The sequence below is a fragment of the Erythrolamprus reginae genome, chromosome 1, assembly GCF_031021105.1.
Source record: "Erythrolamprus reginae isolate rEryReg1 chromosome 1, rEryReg1.hap1, whole genome shotgun sequence".
Classification (NCBI taxonomy): domain Eukaryota; kingdom Metazoa; phylum Chordata; class Lepidosauria; order Squamata; family Dipsadidae; genus Erythrolamprus; species Erythrolamprus reginae.
Genome location: NC_091950.1, coordinates 228,073,205 through 228,091,570, shown reverse-complemented (window position 1 = coordinate 228,091,570; position 18,366 = coordinate 228,073,205). Strand labels below are relative to the sequence as shown.

At 40.2% G+C, this 18,366-nt stretch overlaps 2 protein-coding genes across 15 annotated transcripts in view; one reads left to right on the top strand and one right to left on the bottom strand.

Annotated features, from left to right (window-relative positions):
• Positions 1 to 18,366, top strand: part of ENPP4 (ectonucleotide pyrophosphatase/phosphodiesterase 4) — a 54,486-nt gene that overhangs the window by 18,117 nt on the left and 18,003 nt on the right. The window contains exon 1 of one of the 5 annotated variants that reach the window (XM_070732426.1): positions 17,248 to 17,503. The exons of 1 other annotated variant lie outside the window; for it this stretch is intronic. Coding sequence is in view for 1 of the 4 variants with exons in the window: in XM_070732425.1 (XP_070588526.1) it covers positions 17,758 to 17,760 (3 nt within the window). In the remaining 3 variants the exon portion in view is untranslated. Of the gene's footprint in view, positions 1 to 17,247; positions 17,981 to 18,366 lie in introns of those variants that run through there. 3 more of the 5 variants (XM_070732428.1, XM_070732425.1, XM_070732427.1) reach the window with 3 other exon arrangements.
• Positions 3,513 to 17,386, bottom strand: LOC139156597 (aurora kinase C-like). Of its 10 annotated transcripts, none has more exons than XM_070732431.1 (10): positions 17,283 to 17,386; positions 16,479 to 16,617; positions 14,950 to 15,007; positions 13,718 to 13,970; positions 9,612 to 9,750; positions 8,338 to 8,529; positions 7,637 to 7,775; positions 6,053 to 6,201; positions 5,163 to 5,337; positions 3,513 to 4,352 (listed from the first exon to the last, which is right to left on the bottom strand). In XM_070732431.1, the coding sequence occupies exons 3-10, from the start codon at positions 14,998 to 15,000 to the stop codon at positions 4,140 to 4,142; spliced, it is 1,311 nt and encodes a 436-aa protein (XP_070588532.1). In that variant the 5' UTR covers positions 15,001 to 15,007; positions 16,479 to 16,617; positions 17,283 to 17,386; the 3' UTR covers positions 3,513 to 4,139. The 10 variants fall into 10 exon arrangements, with proteins under 10 accessions (XP_070588532.1, XP_070588531.1, XP_070588538.1 ...); XM_070732430.1 differs by lacking the exon at positions 17,283 to 17,386 and adding an exon at positions 17,133 to 17,239; XM_070732437.1 differs by lacking the exon at positions 17,283 to 17,386 and adding an exon at positions 17,133 to 17,213 and having other exon boundaries at positions 9,612 to 9,714.

The following is an 18,366-nucleotide window of genomic DNA, read 5'->3' as shown; positions in this document are numbered from 1 at the left end:
ATTGGATCGAAAAGGAACTAAAAATATTTTTTGAAATCAACAAAACTTCAGATACTACTCCACAGAACTTATGGGATACAGTTAAAGCTTACATAAGAGGATTAACAATATCCTACATAGCAAAATATAACAAGGAAAACAAATTAAAGTATGTACAATTAATAAATGAATTAAAACAATTAGAATTTTTATCACAGCAACACATTAAGAACAGAGACTTAAAAACAGAAATAAATGTAATTAAACATAAAATTAGAATCATAGAACAAAACCAAATAACTGAAAAAATTAAAAGAGCAAAGCAACACTACTTTGAACACGCAAATAAACCAGGCAGATAGTTAGCATATAAACTTAGAATACAGAGCCAATCAAAATTAATTAAAAAACTAGAAGACAAAGATGGTACAATAAAATATGATACAGAAGGAAAGGCAGACATTGTGTATAATTTTTATAAAGATCTATATGCTAAAGATAATGTTAGCGAAGATGAAGTCTTTAACTATTTACAAGCTTCAAAATTACCACAAATAACAGAAGACCAACAGGCCACCATGGATGGACCAATAACAATGGAAGAACTCCTAACAACAATTAAAAAACAGAAAAGCAATAAGGCCACTGGCCCAGACGCCATACCGGCAGAATGGTACAAGATAGAAAATGAAACAATAAGAAACCACATGTTAGAAACTTTCAATCTATGTAGACTTGAGGGTAAAATTCCTAAATCCTGGTCAGAATCACTGACAACTTTAATACACAAACCGGGCACAGACCCAGAAAAAATTAAAAACTATAGGCCCATATCATTATTAAATGTAGATTACAAGATATTTATTGCCATTTATGCAGACAGACTCAAAAGAGTTATAAATGGAATAATACACCAAGACCAAAATGGGTTTCTACCAGGGAGACAAATTAAAAATAATCTTAGAACAGTAATAAACACACTAAAGTATTATGAACAATATCCAGGCAAGACAGCATCTTTAATGTTTCTAGACGCTCAAAAGGCCTTTGATAACGTCAATTGGATATTCATAAAAATGCAATTAAATAAAATGACATTTGGCCCAAAATTTCTTAACTTAATAGATACTATATATTCATGTCCACCATTGATGGTAATAGGTTCCTATATCGTTCTTACATTTCCAGCATAATGGGGATGTTTTGGGAAACATTTTTGCTATCCTATTTGGTGGGAGATGCCATCTGTAGAACATTTTGATTTGGTTTTTATTTATTTTATTTATTTATTTATTACTTAGATTTGTATGCCGCCCCTCTCCGATAGGTCTTCAGAGCATTACGAAAGACCAGAAGGGAGGGGGTGGTACGTATCTCCGGAGGGAGTTTGTTCCAGAGGTTGCCAAGTGCCCTTTAATTTTGATTAAAGGATCGTGGGTTACAGTTGTGTATGTGCAAATACTATCTGTAAGTCACTTTTTTCAAATTTCATTGTAAATTTTAAAAAATGGTTGAGGAGTAACCTGTATAAAATTCTTTTGAGGGGGAAAAAAAACCTCCCAACACCAAAATCCTTCATGTTATTAATGTGTTGTCTGTTTCTCCCTCCTCCTCTCCCTTTTAGCGGAGTGGACATGACCACTATTCTCTTCAAGCTGGGATTTGATGAAGCCCTTGTGCAATCCAAGCTAGCTGCTGGAACAAGCACTTTTGCATTGGCCTACGCTATTCACAAACTGTTTGCTCCTTTCCGGATCAGCATCACCGTAGTCTCAGTGACCTTTCTTGTTCGCTATTTTCGGAAGATAGGATTTTTTAAGCCTCCGGCTCCAAACCCATGAAATTATTCCCTGGAATTAAAAAAGGACGCTCCGTCATTTCTTCCTAGAAACATTTGATAGCTAATGCACTCTGATATGTCTGTTTGCATTCCCCCTCAATTTTTTTTCTTTGAAAGGGTGGGAATGTGCTTTGTTTGAAAAGACTGCTGTCTATGTTTCTCAGCTACAATGTTTGCTTACTGAGGCTATGAAGCATTATGGATTGGGTATGCTGATAAACATGTCAGATCACACCACAAGAGCCTGTTATCTGTATGGAGCAGGAAGACTTTTGAAACAATGGGTCTATTCAGGATTGTCCCAGGGTGGAAGTTGTTGAAGAACAGGCATCAATGACCAGAACAGGTGCAAGTTGAGGACGAGAAACACTTCCTACAAGCAATTTGACAATGGAATCAAATTTGGGATTTCCTTTTTCTGGGATGCTTTCAAGCATATTTTGATTTTTGAACTGAATAAAGCTGTAAAGATGTGGACTAAATGGTTGTTTGTTTGTTTTTTCCCCAGTTCTGATTCTAAGCCTGGGGTCTCCAAACTTGGGAACATTAAGATTTGTGGTATTAGCCACCCCGCCTAGCTTTGTGTCATCAGCATATTTGATAAGTTTTCCTTCAATTCCTTCATCTAGATCATTTATAAATATGTTAAATAGCACTGGGCCTAGGACAGAAGTGGTACTCCACTTGAAACATTCTTCCAATTGGATGTGCAACCATTTATTACCTTAGTACGATCACTAAGTCAGTTCTGAATCCATCTAACTGTTCTTTTTTAACAGCCATCATTAAATAATGCTGCAGTTGTTTATGAACCCAGGGTTTTGTTTTTTGGGGGGGTTTTTTGGGGGGGGGTCCTTGAAAACTAGAAATGCTAGTTTTCAGAGGGGGGAATCGTAGAAAATAATGGTTACATAACTGCAAGAACTTTGAATTTGAATCTTAAGTTCTTTTTTTCAGAGCCTGGAGTGACTTCACACACTGACCAACCATTAAGTCAAGGAGTACCTGTATTGGATTCTTACTGCCCATAATAGTTTACATGCATGATGCGATTTCCAAACATTGAAATGGATGAGTAATTTAATGACAGTGGATAATACTATTAGCATACATAATAGGGCAGGTGGTCAATTTAAGAATATGGGAGTGGGCAATTAGAAGCTAGAATTCACCATTTTTCTTGAGTTTGATACGGAATGGTTGGTCCTTTAAATGATATTGTGCCTATTTTTAGCTATTATATATTTCCTACTGAAAAATGGCCATCCTTCATTTGTCATATTTAGCAGCATACTACAAAAACCACACATTCCCACACACCCCTGCTTAATAACCCACACAGTTCTGAGGTTACATCAACAGAGTGTGCTGGGATTGCCATCACAAAATGCTGCTGTCACACAGAATTACACTTTTATGATTGCCTCAGCAATCCTGCTGCCAATTCTCCTCATAACCCCAGGATAACTCTTGAGAATTGCCTGGAATCATTACATGCCAAAAGAGGGCTTGTATTTTCAGGATCAACTATCACTAAGTTTATTTGAACTGTACAGGTTGTCAGAAGTAATACACCCTTCAGGGTTGACACAGGTACCTTGAAGTGAAATGTGTTACTGTATACGTTTGGATAAATGTAAATTGTAAAAATGATGTACCATTAGAAGCAAGTATAAGTGCTGCAGAACCATCATGATTTTATGATAAAGTTTTATTAGTGCTTAAAAAAATACATTATTTAAAAATTAATGATAAAAAGTAGTTTTTAATTTATCTTGCAAGAACTTTCACTGAACAATTGCTCACTAACAAGGATATCCCAGGAAGCAGGATATCTCTGACCACTGAATAAAGCAGTTAGGGAATTATTGAAAGCACTGGGTTATTGTTTATAAAGTCTTTAGACTTCAAAGAATTTCCTAACGGACGACAGAACAATGACTGCACAAGTAGGTCATATTTACAGAAACAGACGCCATCCATGTCACATCACTGCGCAGGTTAACCTTAGGGTGGTTATTGCACCATTCCAACAAATTCATGTGGCTATCAACCAAGGAGAATCAAGACTATATGAGCTATGTATCTGAGAAAGTCCTGAACAAGATGTGCCCCAGCAGCTTTGAATCACATGCACAAAATGTTCAAGTATATGTTCCAGATATTCACGAACTGTTTGATTGGAATTATAAGCATGTGAAAACTGCAGCTCAGACTTCATCGTGTTCATAAGAGGTTCGTTGTACAGGAAACTGACTTCTTTTTGACACCAATTCTATGCTTCCTATATCGGCGGTCTTACAATTTATTGCCATCCTTGCTAACTGGTACAGCAATTCTTATTTTGCTGTGACTGAGTTTTATTAGCAAATTGCTTGCCAAAATACTTGGGAGATTTAGTAGACTTTGATGTGACCCATGGATGTTTAAGCACACCTTCCAGTAGTAATCTCTGCTTTGGGTCATGTTGCAAGAGCTTTGAAATCAGATCCCGAGCTCCCTCTGTTACAAACGGAGGAAAGGTGTACTGCACCTTTAAACCAAAGAAAATTTCAGTTAACACACAAAGCACTGCATGACCTTTAAAGCCCTTCATGGCACTGGACCAGAATATCTCCGAGACCGTCTGCTGCCGCACGAATCCCAGCAACCGATTAGGTCCCACAGAGTGGGCCTTCTCCGGGTCCCATCAACTAAACAATGTCGGTTGGCGGGCCCCAGAGGAAGAGCCTTCTCTGTGGCGGCCCCGACCTTCTGGAACCAACTCCCCCCGGAGATTAGAACTGCCCCTACTCTCCTTGCCTTTCGTAAGCTCCTTAAGACCCACCTTTGTCGTCAGGCATGGGGGAACTGAGACATCTCCCCCGGGCATATACAATTTATGAATGGTATGTCTGTATGTATGTTTGTTTAGAAAATGGGTTTTTTTAGATATTTTTAAACTGTAATTTAGATTTGTTGTAAATTGTTTCACTTTGTTGTGAGCCGCCCCGAGTCTGCAGAGAGGGGCGGCATACAAATCTAAATAATAAATGAATAAATAAATTCACTTCTTCCCATTGTAAGCCCAGTGGAAAATAGCATTTAGTTTGGCAGTAGCATATCAATGAAAAACATCATCCAAATAATCATTACTAGCGCAGGAACTGAACCCGAATTTGCCAGCTGATAAAAAGGTACTAATATGCTTGGTAAGTTAAAAAAAATTCTAATCCCTGAATCAAGGGATAATTAAGGCACTTTTAGGCTTCTCAAAATCGGGAAAATTGCTCTTTTAGAGCGAGTTGTGGATTGCAAGAAAACAAAAATATAGGCTACATCAAGCCAGATAAATTCAACTTACCCTTGAAATGGTTCTATATGTATCCTGAAAGCCTAATTTTTCAAACGGAGGCTTTCCTACTAAAAATTCATAACATAAGACACCAAGACTCCATTGGTCTACTGTTTCATCGTGTGTCCTCTTCTCAATCATTTCAGGTGGTAAGTAATCAAGGGTGCCACATATTGTTGATCTCCTAGGATAACAAAGTATAGAGCAGTCAGCAAACCATGTTATTAATCTAAAAACAACAGATGCTATTAATACTCATAAACTATTCTGTTTATTATTACTATGCTTTAATACATTTTGTTTATCGATGTTACCTAATCCTAAATCTTTCTACCATTTCTATCCCAAAGTACTTGACATTTTTGGATGTCACAAGAAACAATCCTTTCTCAAATTCAAATCCAAAGTTGCTTTATAGAACATGAAATCCTCCACTGTTCAGGCTTCTCTATATATATCATCATCTTTACTTCTTTATCAGATTTCATTTCCCATCTACCTTCTTCTTGGTTTCTAGGATACTATCAATGTTCTCTTTTTTATTGCATTCATAATTAACTTGCTGTTGATTTATCATTCATAAAATAACTAGGATTTTTGGTGTGTTATTTTGATTTGAATTGAGTTAAAGTGTTCCACTTTATTATATATTCAATTATTAAATGCTTTTATTTACATGGTTATATATTATAGTACAAACTATACCACTTTAAACATATTTTTCAAATTAATAGTTATATCAACTGAAAGAATCAGAAAGTTATTTAGCTATTTTTTTGTAAATTCAAGAGAAGCACATTGTATAAGTACATTTTGTACGTCTAGAAAAGTATATATTGTATATTCAAGTAATTCTAATCCAATTCTACTCTCAAACTTGAGAATTAAAAAGTACCTACTTAGAAGATGGGGAATGTACAGACCATCCAAAGTCAGCAATCTTGAGCTCTCCGTTTGATCCCAGCAACAAATTTTCTGGCTTCAGGTCCCTATGAATTACTTTTTTTGAATGACAGTATAACAATGCATCTGCAAGTTCAGTCATATACTGTAGAAGAAACCAAATTTTGCAAATAAGGCTCAACAATTTCAAATAATGCAACTGACGCTAACATAGCCAGTATTTATTCATCTTATACTATATGACAATGATAAAAAATAACTATCAAAAAGAACAGGAAAACTACTACATTATTAAGCTAAACAGCAAGTCTCTACAATGAAATGTAAAGTTTCCCTTAACTGTTATGGAGCTCACCATCCTCTTAGTAGTCAGATACTTGAAGTGTTACCAAAATTTTAGGAAGGCTCTACAGTACTTGCATTATTTAATTACAGAAGTTTGTTTTAATAGAAAAATGACTATGGTTTCTCATACTTACTAACTATGGGTCTTCATCACGTAAAATGTTTGTAACTTTGTCTCAAAAGATTAAAAATAAATTAATGTACTTATTTTGTACTTTTCTGGCAAACATATAATAGAGCATAAAACAAAATTTGATGAGATCATAGAAGGTATATTGAAGACATCTCTAATATTGAATGGTCTAGCAAGGACTTAGATGTGTATACTTGTGGGATGCACTTCTAGAATTTTTGACAGACAAGCAGTTTCTAAAAGTGTAGTATCTGTTCTTCCTTAAACTACTGTAAATGAGTAAACAGCCCATCTCAAGTTGTCATTATTAGACTCCCCCACTCATTGCCACTATCACATGGAGGGAGAAAGAGAGAGAGAGCTCAGAAGAGCACTTTCTTGATCTGAGAACAAGGAGGGAAGAGAAAAGAAGAGATCAACGCAGATTGAACCAGCTACGAGGGAAGAGTCTGCCCCACACCCCGCTTCACAGGCCCACCTGGGGACTAAGATGTAAGGAGGTGCATTTGTTGGGAACAGGTGTTGAATCTATGAAGCCTTGTGTGCACTTGCCAAAGCCTGAAGATTGCTGTACTCTTGTCTTGTGGGACTTGCCAGTTTTCCTGCTGCGCTGAACTTCTTGCTCTGGTTACTGTTTAGCTAACCTGACTTATTGGACTGCTGGCCCTGGTTGCTGTTTGGTTAATCTGGCTTACTGGACAACTTCCAGTCATAGGCTGCGTTGAGAGCTTTGCTCCAGGACTTGCAGTGAATGTGGGAAAGTTTTAGGGCACAGTTTGGAGCAATAAAGGGGTTAGAACTGTTCTCTGTTTGGGTTGCTTTCGTGCCACGCCTCGGATCATCACAATGTGCTTCAGAGAGAGAAGTTATGAACTTTTCTACGTACATAAACATTTCAAAATTATTATTTTTTTTTAAAAAAAAACCTATTGTGAAGTTTCCGAAAGACATTTGCCACCTATCTCTTAAACTAAAGCTATTTAGTATACTCAGATTCAAATCTTTAGGAGAATAACCATAGCAGAGAACCCATTTTCAAAGGAGGGAAAAACAGCCTTAATATTCCATACATAAAGTATGCATCGTCCTTTGCAAGCCGTACCGTAGCTGTTTGTTGTTCATCAAACTTTTTAAATTTCTGAAGTTCTTTATAGACCTCTCCACGAGGTGCATATTCCAAAATTAAGTACACTCTTGATGCATCGTGGAAGTAACCATACAGCCGGAGAATATTAGGATGCCTACAAAAGAGGCATATGGATTTTTAAACAAGACCATAGCTATTAACAAGCTAAACACATCTATAACTCCTTCCTTTTTATATACAAGTGATAAACAACGAGAGGGTGAAGCTAAGCAAGCTATTCAATACATTACCAAAAAAAAGTTGGATCATGTTTTTTCAGCTATTTCAAAGGGTTTTGACAAGACTATAAACCTCTGGAAAGTCTCTGCAATACTAGCTATTCTGATCACTGTCTCCATTGGCTAGAAATGGCCACATTTCATGGTAACTTAAGAGCCTTTGAGACAATCTAGGAATGAGAGCAGAGCCCTTTACTTTTTATTTCCACCTTCAAAACCTTCAAAGACATCCCTCCAAAGCCATCTCTGTGTGGATAAGAGAAAGCAGAGAATAAGAATCCCTTTCCAGAGGTCTCCTTCTCCACTTCTCATTTTTACCTATAATTTTAGCTATAATTGCACTGAACGTTTACTCTTTTAGTCCCTTTTTGGCAGTGTACGCCTTATTTCCTGTATATGGCCTCCAAGCTACCCCTCTTTACTTTTATTCAACCTTACCGAAGACGAGACTGTATTTCTACTTCTCGCTGCAGCTGATGTTCTACACCTAATTCTTCCAACTGTGCTTTAGACAAGACCTTCAGTGCCAAAATGAATTTGCTCTGTTTCACTTGAGCAAGATAAACATTTCCAAATGTTCCTTTTCCCAAAGGACGACCAACATCAAAGTCTTCCAAGCACCACTGTTTTCTATTTTTTTAAAAAAATAAAGCATTAGAATATTTTATTATTTATTTATTTATTGGATTTGTATGCCGCCCCTCTCCAGAGACTCGGGGCGGCTAACAGCGACAATAAAACAGTGTACAATAGTAATTTGGTATTGATGATTAAAAATCAATTAATATAAAAACCAAACATACATACATACATACATACATACATACATACATACATACCATGCATAGAATTGTAAAGGCCTAGGGGAAAAGAGGATCTCAATTCCCCCATGCCTGGTGGCAGAGGTGGGTTTTAAGTTGTTTACGAAAGGCAAGGAGGGTGGGGGCCGTTCTAATCTCTGGGGGGAGTTGGTTCCAGAGGGCTGGGGCCGCCACAGAGAAGGCTCTTCCCCTGGGTCCCGCCAGGCGACATTGCTTAGTTGACGGGACCCGGAGAAGATCCACTCTGTGGGACCTAACTGGTCGCTGGGATTCATGCAGCAGAAGGCGGTCCCTGAGGTAATCTGGACCAGTGCCATGAAGGGCTTTATAGGTCATAACCAACACTTTGAATTGTGACCAGAAACTGATCGGCAACCAATGCAGACTGCAGAGTGTTGGTGTAACATGGGCATATTTGGGAAAGCCCATGATTGCTCTCGCAGCTGCATTCACTTCTCTCCTCAAAACTTGCAATTTGTATAGGAAATCTTCATAAAGGACATACTATTTCTGGGGATAGCTAAAAGTACTTTGTCTCCTGAGTTATATAGAAGAAAATGCTTTCTTTGAAAACCATTTTCGGTAAGACTGAATTTACATAAATGTCTATAGATGTGCAAATGTTCTGACATGAAAAATAACACAATAAAACCCATCACATAAAATCACAGGTGCCCAAGGATAAGAACCCCACAGACAACAACAACAAATTATACATACACATTAGTGAGAGTGGAGCTCATCTAACCAGCTGAATCAAATATCTAGAGAAACAGCCAGGTCTCCAATCCTTTACATAAGGCTAACAGGCTTGGTTCCATCTGAATTTCCCAATACAAAGCACACATACTTTTGAATATGTCCACCCAGAAAAACCAAATAAGAACCTACCTTTTAGTTTCACTTCCTGATGCATCTTTGCTCTCACTTTTTGAATGGGAAGTTCCTTCCTTGGTTGTTACAGCTGATACATCTTCACTTTCAGGCTTTTTTCCTGGGCATAGGAAAGTTAAATTTTCTAAAGCAAGCTCTGAAATTAAAAAATTGAGTGAATGCAAACAATATGTTCCTCTCCATGGCGGGTTTGGAATGCATACTTTATAGATGAGGTAGAAATTAAACATGTATGATCTCTTTATGTTTAGCCACAGTTATCCATTCTAGAAAGATAGTTGCTAAGCCAATCTTGTGACTGAGAAGACGCTGAAAATTGCTGGTTGTTGCTATCTTGCACGCGTGTGCAAACACTCACTCACTTTATGTAAGAATGAACACATTTATTTATTTTAAATAATCTTTGTTTTTTAAAAAACAATAATAAAAGAAAAAAGACAAAAGCAAAACATACGTCTTTACATTTTATATTTCTGTATGATTGGCATAAGATTACTATGCATATATATATATATCCATCTATCACATTATTAATCTATCACATTAATAACAACAACAACAACAACAACAATAATAATAATAATTTATTAGATTTGTATGCTGCCCCTCTCCGAAGACTTAATTTACATTATATTAGTATTATACAGGTACTGTATATACATTGGTTAGTATTTACTAATTAATTTTTTTTTATTTGTAGCCAGTTATAAAATTTTTCCCACACAGTAAAAAATTCTCTCTCTTGATGATTCTGTAATTCTAAATTAAGTCTTGTCATTTCTGTGCAATCCAGCATTTTATTAATTATCATATTTTCTGTTGAGGGATTTCTGTCCTTCCAGTTCTGTGCAAAGAATAATCTGGCAGCCATTAAAATGTGTATGATAAGGTATTGGTTTGCTTTAGTATGTTGTCCCCTAACAATCCCTAATAGTTACTGTATGTCTCTAGTCTTAAGTCTGTCATTTCTTTTATCCAGCTCCTAATCGTATTCTACTATCTTCTTGCCACTGGGCAGGACCACCATAAATGATAATATGTACCATGGGCTTTTTTACATTCCTAACATGTTGGGTCAACATTGGGATATATTTTGGCAAGTCTGACCAGGGCAAAAGGTCTATACAGTGGTACCTCATGATACGAACCCCTCGTCTTACGAACATTTCGTGATACGAACCCGGGGTTCATGATTTGTTTGCCTTGTCTTAAGAACCATTTTCACCTTACGAACCCGAGCCGGGGGCGTGGGCTCTCCTACTGCGCATGCGCTCTACCTTGTGCTCTCTTACTGCAGCAGGGATTTCCCTGCCTTGTGACTGTCATTTCCGGAATTTCCTCCCTGCCTCCCTCCTATTCCTCCTCCTGTATTCCGCCTCCCTCCCAGCCTTCGGGCAGCATTCGCCTTCCTCCGCCGCCATCGGCACCCAGCTCCTCCTTGTCTTCTCATTTCTTTACAAGTTGAAAGTCGGGCGGCGGCGCAGAGGCTGGGGGCGGCGAGGGTGTGTGGAAGAGGCACCTAAGGCAGAACTTTCAGCTTCTGGGTGGATGGGAGGAGTTAAGTGGCTGGGCTAGCAAAATCTCCGTGCTGCTTAATTTCTCCCAAAGCTGAAAGAAACGCTGGTAAATAAAAGGCAGAACTTTCAGCTTCTGGGTGGATGGGAGGAGCTAAGTGGCTGGGCTGGTAAAATCTCCCTGCTGCTTAGTTTCTCCCAAAGCTGAAAGAAACGCTGGTAAATAAAAGCAGAACTTTCAGCTTCTGGGTGGATGGGAGGAGCTAAGTGGCTGGGCTGGTAAAATCTCCCTGCTGCTTAGTTTCTCCCAAAGCTGAAAGAAACGCTGGTAAATAAAAGCAGAACTTTCAGCTTCTGGGTGGATGGGAGGAGCTAAGCGGCCGGAGGAATCAATGTAAAACGCCGCTGGGCTGTAGCTCCTCCCATCCACCCAGAAGCCAAAAGTTCTGCCTTTTGTTTACAAGCCTCCACGCGTTTCTTTCGGCTTTGGGCTGCTTGCTCTCCCGGAAAGACCCCAGCCCACACCTTCGGGAGCTTCCCAGCCGGGTCCCTTCCACGGGGCAGTGGCCACAGCTCCCCCCAGTTCTCCCGCTGACCCTTTTCACACACGCACACCATCCCCAGTCTCCGCGCGGCCGGCTGTCATCTTCTAAAGAAGCAAGAAGAGGAGGAGGAGCTGGGCGCCGGTGGTGGCGGAGGAAGGCGCCCAGCTCCTCCTCCTCTTCTTGCTTCTTTAGAAGATGACAGCCGGCCGGCGGCGCGGAGAATGTGGCTCGGAGGCTGGGAGGGAGGCGGAATACAGGAGGAGGAGGAGGAGGGAGGCCAGGAGGGAGAGGGGGAAGGAGGGAGGGAGGAAATCAGAGAAGACGCACGTACAAACCGCCCGGGCGTTTCCCTCCCTTCTCTTCCAGTCATTGCAAGCCGGACAGTAACTGTTGACTTTTCCGTTAATCCACCCACGAGGCTCCCTCCGGGCAGCCTGCGCTGTCTCCCCCCGTCTCCCCCCCTCCACCCACACCCGAACAAAATCCGAATGCCGGCGGAAATGAGGCAAAAGGGGTGAATTTTGGGCTTGCACGGATTAATCGCTTTTCCATTGATTCCTATGGGAAACTTTGTTTCATGTTACGAACTTTTCACCTTACGAACCTCCTCCTTTCACCAATTAAGTTCGTATCATGAGGTATTACTGTAATTTTTAATTTGGTTGAGATCTGTTTCCTCTTTATATAATGTGGGCTTCCTCCCAAGGCGCTGGGTATTTTGCTTTTTGTAAGGTATCGCTGCAAACTTCTAACAATAAGTCTCCTATTATTTTGAAGGCTGCTTTATAATAATCTCCTGGGAGACCATCTGGCCCAGATGTCTTGTTATTCTTCTCTTTAGTTTATTATTTATTTATATTATTAATCTGATTTCTATGCTGCCCTTCTCCTGAGACTCAGGGGGGCTTACAACAAATAATATATATGATAGAAATCTATATAAAGTTACAGCTAAAAATCCCTATACAGTAAGACCTCACCTATCGCTTGTGTTACGTTCCAGACCCGGCCGCGATAGGTGAAATCCGTGATGTGGAATTTATCGACTGATAGTACTTATTTAAGTATTTATATTGTAATTGTTTGGTAAGTTTTCATTGTTTTAAGTGTTTATAAACCCTTCCCACACTCTTACAAAATACATATCACAGTAGTACACATATAACTTAAAACTAATAAAAATAATAAAAAACAATAAAGCAACAACATTCTCTTTCTCTCTCACGTATACGTAATCTCTCTCTCTCTCTCATATATCCTAAGAAATATTTCTTGAAAACCCGCGATGAAGTGAAGCCGCGGTTAGGTGAAGCGCGATATAGCAAGGGACTACTGTAGTTAAAAAACCAACCAGATTCAGACACCATGAATCAGACAATTCAATCATTGGGCCGGGCAAGGTATAAAAATTTCAATGGCCCTAGGGTTGCTGGCAAAGATGGGTCATTAAAACTTTACAAAGGGCAGAACGCGGAAGTTCGGGTTTGGCATTCGGCTTCGGGAGGCTGCTGGAAAGCCGCCCGGCTGTTTTAAAAGGTGACAGCCGGGCTGGGGGGCTTCCCAGCAACCTCCCGAACCCCGAACCCGGAAGTTCGGCAAAAGTTCGGGGTTCGGGAGGTTGCTGGGAAGCCCCCCAGCCCGGCTGTCACTTTTTAAAACAGCCGGGCGGCTTTCCAGCAGCCTCCCGAAGCTGAACGCCAAACCCGAACTTCCACGTTCGGTGGCTGCGGGGGAGCCCCGCTGCCCGGCTGTCACCTTTTAAAACAGCCTGGGGGCTTCTCGGCGGCCTCCCGAACGCTGAACCCGGAAGTTCGGGTTTGGCGTTCGGGAGGTCGCTGAGAAGCCCCCAGGCTGTTTTAAAAGGTGACAGCCGGGCGGCAGCGTTTTTTTGCGGGGGGGGGGGGGGTTTGGTTGCACGGATTAATTGACTTTACATTGTTTCCTATGGGAAACAATGTTTCGTCTTAAGAACCTTTCGTCTTACGAACCTCCCCCTGGAACCAATCAGGTTCGTAAGACGAGGTATGACTGTAGTAGTACTTACCAGATGCAGAAGGCTGCTGACAGATTATATTAGGTTTATTTGGACCTGATGTCCTAGATGTTCGTTGAACTGCAGATGTTGGTAACTGCCCAGTTGTGTAGTTGGAATTTGAGTGGGTAATTGACTGGTTCTGTCGTTGAGACCGAATAGGCACTCTCTGGGGTACATTTGAAGCAGAAAGTACACGCTGTGATTGAATTCCAGTCCTCAGTGCTCGATTCTCAGTCATAGGAATTCGCTTTGGACATTTTTCCTTTTTAAAAAATAAAAATAAATAAACGTAACTTTGAACAGTTTCAAGCATCTAAGAAAAAACAAAATTTCTTAGGATTGTTTATTTCAACATAAAACCATCATAGGGCACTGATGATCTATAGTTTTGGAAGTTCACAGTTCAAAATTGCAAAAGTTTACAAGTAGTCTTCAAATCACAATTACAGTGATCCCTCGATTTTCGCGGGGGTTGCGTTCCCAGACTGCCCGCGAAAGTCGAATTTCCACGAAGTAGAGATGCGGAAGTAAAAACACCATTTTTGGCTATGGACAGCCAAAAACTACCCCCGCGCACCCTTTTCCAAGGCCACGCAAGGAGCCGGGCTTGAAGTTGGGGGCGGAGAGCGACAAAAGTGCAGAGGCTGGCAAAGATTGTTTTGAATGTCAGCCCCCCCCGCCCCCCCAGCGCCTACGGCCCCCTCGCCGCTACCCCCTGCCCACCCGATCCGCCCCTCTCACCAGCTTTCTTGGGGCATGGGTCCTCCTGCAGCAGTGATGACGTATGACGTCATCGGGTGGGAAAAACCGTGGTATAGAAAACAACCGCAGAGTATTTTTTAATATTTTTTGAAAAACCGTGGTACTGTATAGCCGTTTCACGAAGTTTAAACCCGCGAAAATCGAGGGATCACTATACAATTATGAACAGAATTTTGATTATAAATCATTAGGGTCAAACTATGTCACCAGACCAAATTTTACAACCATTTTTATGAAGGTTTATGAAGTCTAGCTTCTGTAGTAATTAAGCAAATGATGTGGTAAATGAATAACATTATCATAAGTGTGAATTCAACTTAACCAATGGCAATCATGTCAGCACAGGTTGTTGCAATAGGTTGTAAATACAAGCCCACTGATAAGCACCCAATTGTGATCACATGACTGTGAGGGGCAGTGCAAGGTTGAAATCTAAAAAGGCAATTACACTACCCAATAAATACAAGGAATCACTTTACCTTGCTCTTATATATGTGTCCATTCTGGTTTTCCTTACTTTCTTTGTCCATTTCTATACTGAGGAACAAAAAAAATCCAGGCATTGTTACGTTAACATAAAATAATTAAACCTTTATCTCCCATATTCGATCATGCTATTTGAGACTATCATTTCAATATCTTCAACCTATTTATATTAGTAAACCCTTGCAAAAATTAAGTCATCATACTGACCTCAAAAAATTACACATCAATTTATCTATGTAATGCACAGTACAATGTACATCACACAGGCAAAGAAATGCAGTTTCTTTCTTAGAGTTATGAAAGCATTTCAAAAGCATAAACTGGCTAAAAAGGCTTTGCTATTGTACTCTCTGAAGTTACAAAGGCAGATGCTTATTTATTTACCAGTATTTGATTTTTATTTATTTATTTGATTTTTATGCCGCCCTTCTCCTTAGACTCAGGGCGGCTTACAACATGTTAGCAATAGCACTTTTTAACAGAGCCAGCCTATTGCCCCCACAATCCTGGTCCTTATTCGTGGTAATGCAAGTTAATTTTTAGATTTTCATCTGGAACAAGAAAGAAGAGATGAAGAGACACCAAAGATTTAGAAAAGACAAGCCTAAGGTCATGCTGGTTTGTCTGGATGGATAGTTACATAACTTTATTAAACATACTTTTCAGAATAGATGTTTTGTTTAATCTCACAGGTATTTTACATCATGGAACCACAATATGGTACCAGTGGACTAATTATCTCTCAGTTAGAACTCAGCATTTTTTAAAAGAAAACATGTTGCAAAATAAAACCCCATTTCCTCCCAAGAATGCCTCTAGTTGAATGCCTTTTCTAAGGGGCATTCTTAGAAAATTAACATGGTAGATAACTGCAGTCCTATTATTATTATTATTATTATTATTATTATTATTATTATTATTATTATTGGTGGAAGTATGCCCATTTTCTCAGAAACAAAGGTATTGGAGAACTATTGTAATACATAACACAATAAGGAATGTTCTTTCTGGCAAAAAGGCCATCCTCCATGAGAACCAGTTTGTGAAAGCATGTGTAACAAAACTACTCAACTCCCAACTGTCTTCTAAATATAAGGAATTACGGGATGATCAGAGGTCACTTTTCCTCCTGCAGCAAGTATCTAAAGCTATCTAGAAGCCAGTCTTAATGCAGTTTTCTCCCAATTTTAATGCAACTTTTATCCACAATTAGAGCCGTCTGCCTTTAGGTTAAAAACAGGTTAGACCTACCTACCTATCTATTATCTATTAATCTATCTTTCTATCCATCCAGCCGCCGCCTCGTTCTCACAACCAAGCCACCCGCTTCCCACAAGCCATTCCCCGAAAGCGCCCAGCTCGGGGGGAGGGAGAGACCGAAAGAATCACCCAGCGTGTCGCCCCCCCCCCACCTCGCTTGCAGTTTCTTCGGAACCGCCCCACGCCAGGAACTTCGGCTTCCGTACGGCCCCCCCCCTCACACAAACACCGAGCCCAAAGTGCAATATGGACGGCTGCTTACCTCGCTCGCTTCTGCGAAGGCTCTAAGCGTCAGCGCAGCGCAGAAACTCACTCTAGAAGAGGCCGGTGCCCCACCCACTGCCCCACCCCATGTGGCAGCTGGTTAATCAATTCAGGCGGAGGGGGGGAGGGTCAAGATGCTGTTATGATTAAACAAGCATTTATGATTTTGTTATAATTAAATAAGCATTTATGATTTGTATGCCGCCCTGAGTCTACGGAGAGGGGCAGCATACAAATCTAATAAATAATAAATAAATAAATGTATAATAGGTGCAGTTCATATTAATAAAATGGAAGTTCTCTGATCATTATTTTACAAATGTATTTATCTTTGAAAAAATCATATTGGTTGTCAGCGGGACTCAAAATTATGAATTTGGTGGTCCGCGGGATTTAAAAATATGACCTTGGTCTGGTTTTCCGGAACCTTATTGATTTTTCCGTATTTGCCATCCCCTCCATGTTTTATCCTACATAAAATTTCACTAGCAATCTCAGCTTGGCGTTCCACTCCTTACGAAGCCGGGCGATATAAGATAATGAAATTTGCTGAAATATTAATAACCCAGGGTTTTTCTAGTAAGGAAAAACGGCATTCTCTGCTACGGAAGGAGGGAAATGTAATAAACACTGGCCCGGCCCGTTTCATTACCCGTGACGTCGCTATAACGCCACTAACGCAATCCCACCCCGCTGGCCGGCGTTACTTTTTCCTTATTGTCTGTCCCGCCTCTTTCGGTAAGCGCCGCCCCCGCCAATAATTCCGTCCTACGCGCGTCCCAAAGCCCCACCCGCCGTGCACCTGCTTTGACGGTTCAAACGGCACGGCCGCTTCACTCACAGCGTCGCCAAATGACCAATCGAAGCTCGAGAGGAAAGAATCCTCAGGCTGAGCCAAGGGCGGCCGGTTCTTGCCGGCGCTGACTGTGGCTTTAAACCGTTGCTAGGTTCGCGGCGGCTATTTTTAATTGCGCATGCGCGCCTCACAGTGGGGTAGAAAACTGTTTGACCTGCTTGTTACGAGTGAGTAGGAAGGAAGAGCGGTGGGGCGCTTCCTTCCCCGGCGGTTGTGTTTGCCTCTTGCCCCGTGGGTGGGTGTAGGATATTGCCTTCGGTTAAGAGGAGAGCTTCAAGAAGCTCAGGTCCCTTGTTTCGTTCTCTAGGAGGCGGCCGTGACTTCTTCCTGCCGCCCCCCCCCTTCCTCTTTTCCGTGCCGTCGCGGGTGCAGTTCCTTACTGGCTGGGACCACTATAGAGGAGGCAAAGGGGAAGGTTGCCATGGTACGCACTGGTCGAAAGATGAAAGGTTTTATTTTTGGTTGGGTCCAAGATTCCAAGTCGAAACGATTTAGTATGAACACCTGAAATTTGTGTTTCTTTAAGTCGGACAGTCCATATTTTCATACCTCTGCAATTGGTGTCCATTTCATGCTGAACTGGAGCAAATGACAAGAGGTTTTTTGTGTGTTTGTTCAGGACCTCTTACTAATATGATTTGAAGGTGATACAGATCAGAGAGTAAGAAAATACTGGGTCTGTAGTTTGGGCTGTATTTTGTTTATCTTGCGATGACTGCGAATTATTGAAAATAAAGTTTACTTTCATGTTGGGAATTTGGAGCCAGGTATATATTATAAGACAGGGTTTAAAATAGTTTATTCTTGATATACTATTTTAAATTAAAAAGTAGAGTAAAACTTGGGTAGGCAGAAAAATAAGTAAGAGTAAGAAGGAAAAAGTAGTCCTATAAAACAAAAGTTTATTTTTAACTCTTCCTATATAACATTTTATAACAATTGCCCTTTCCACTGTTTTATAAATCATAATGTATTCTTAACTTAACTTCATAAACTACCTGCACAGGATTAAAGTTTCAGTTCCATTATA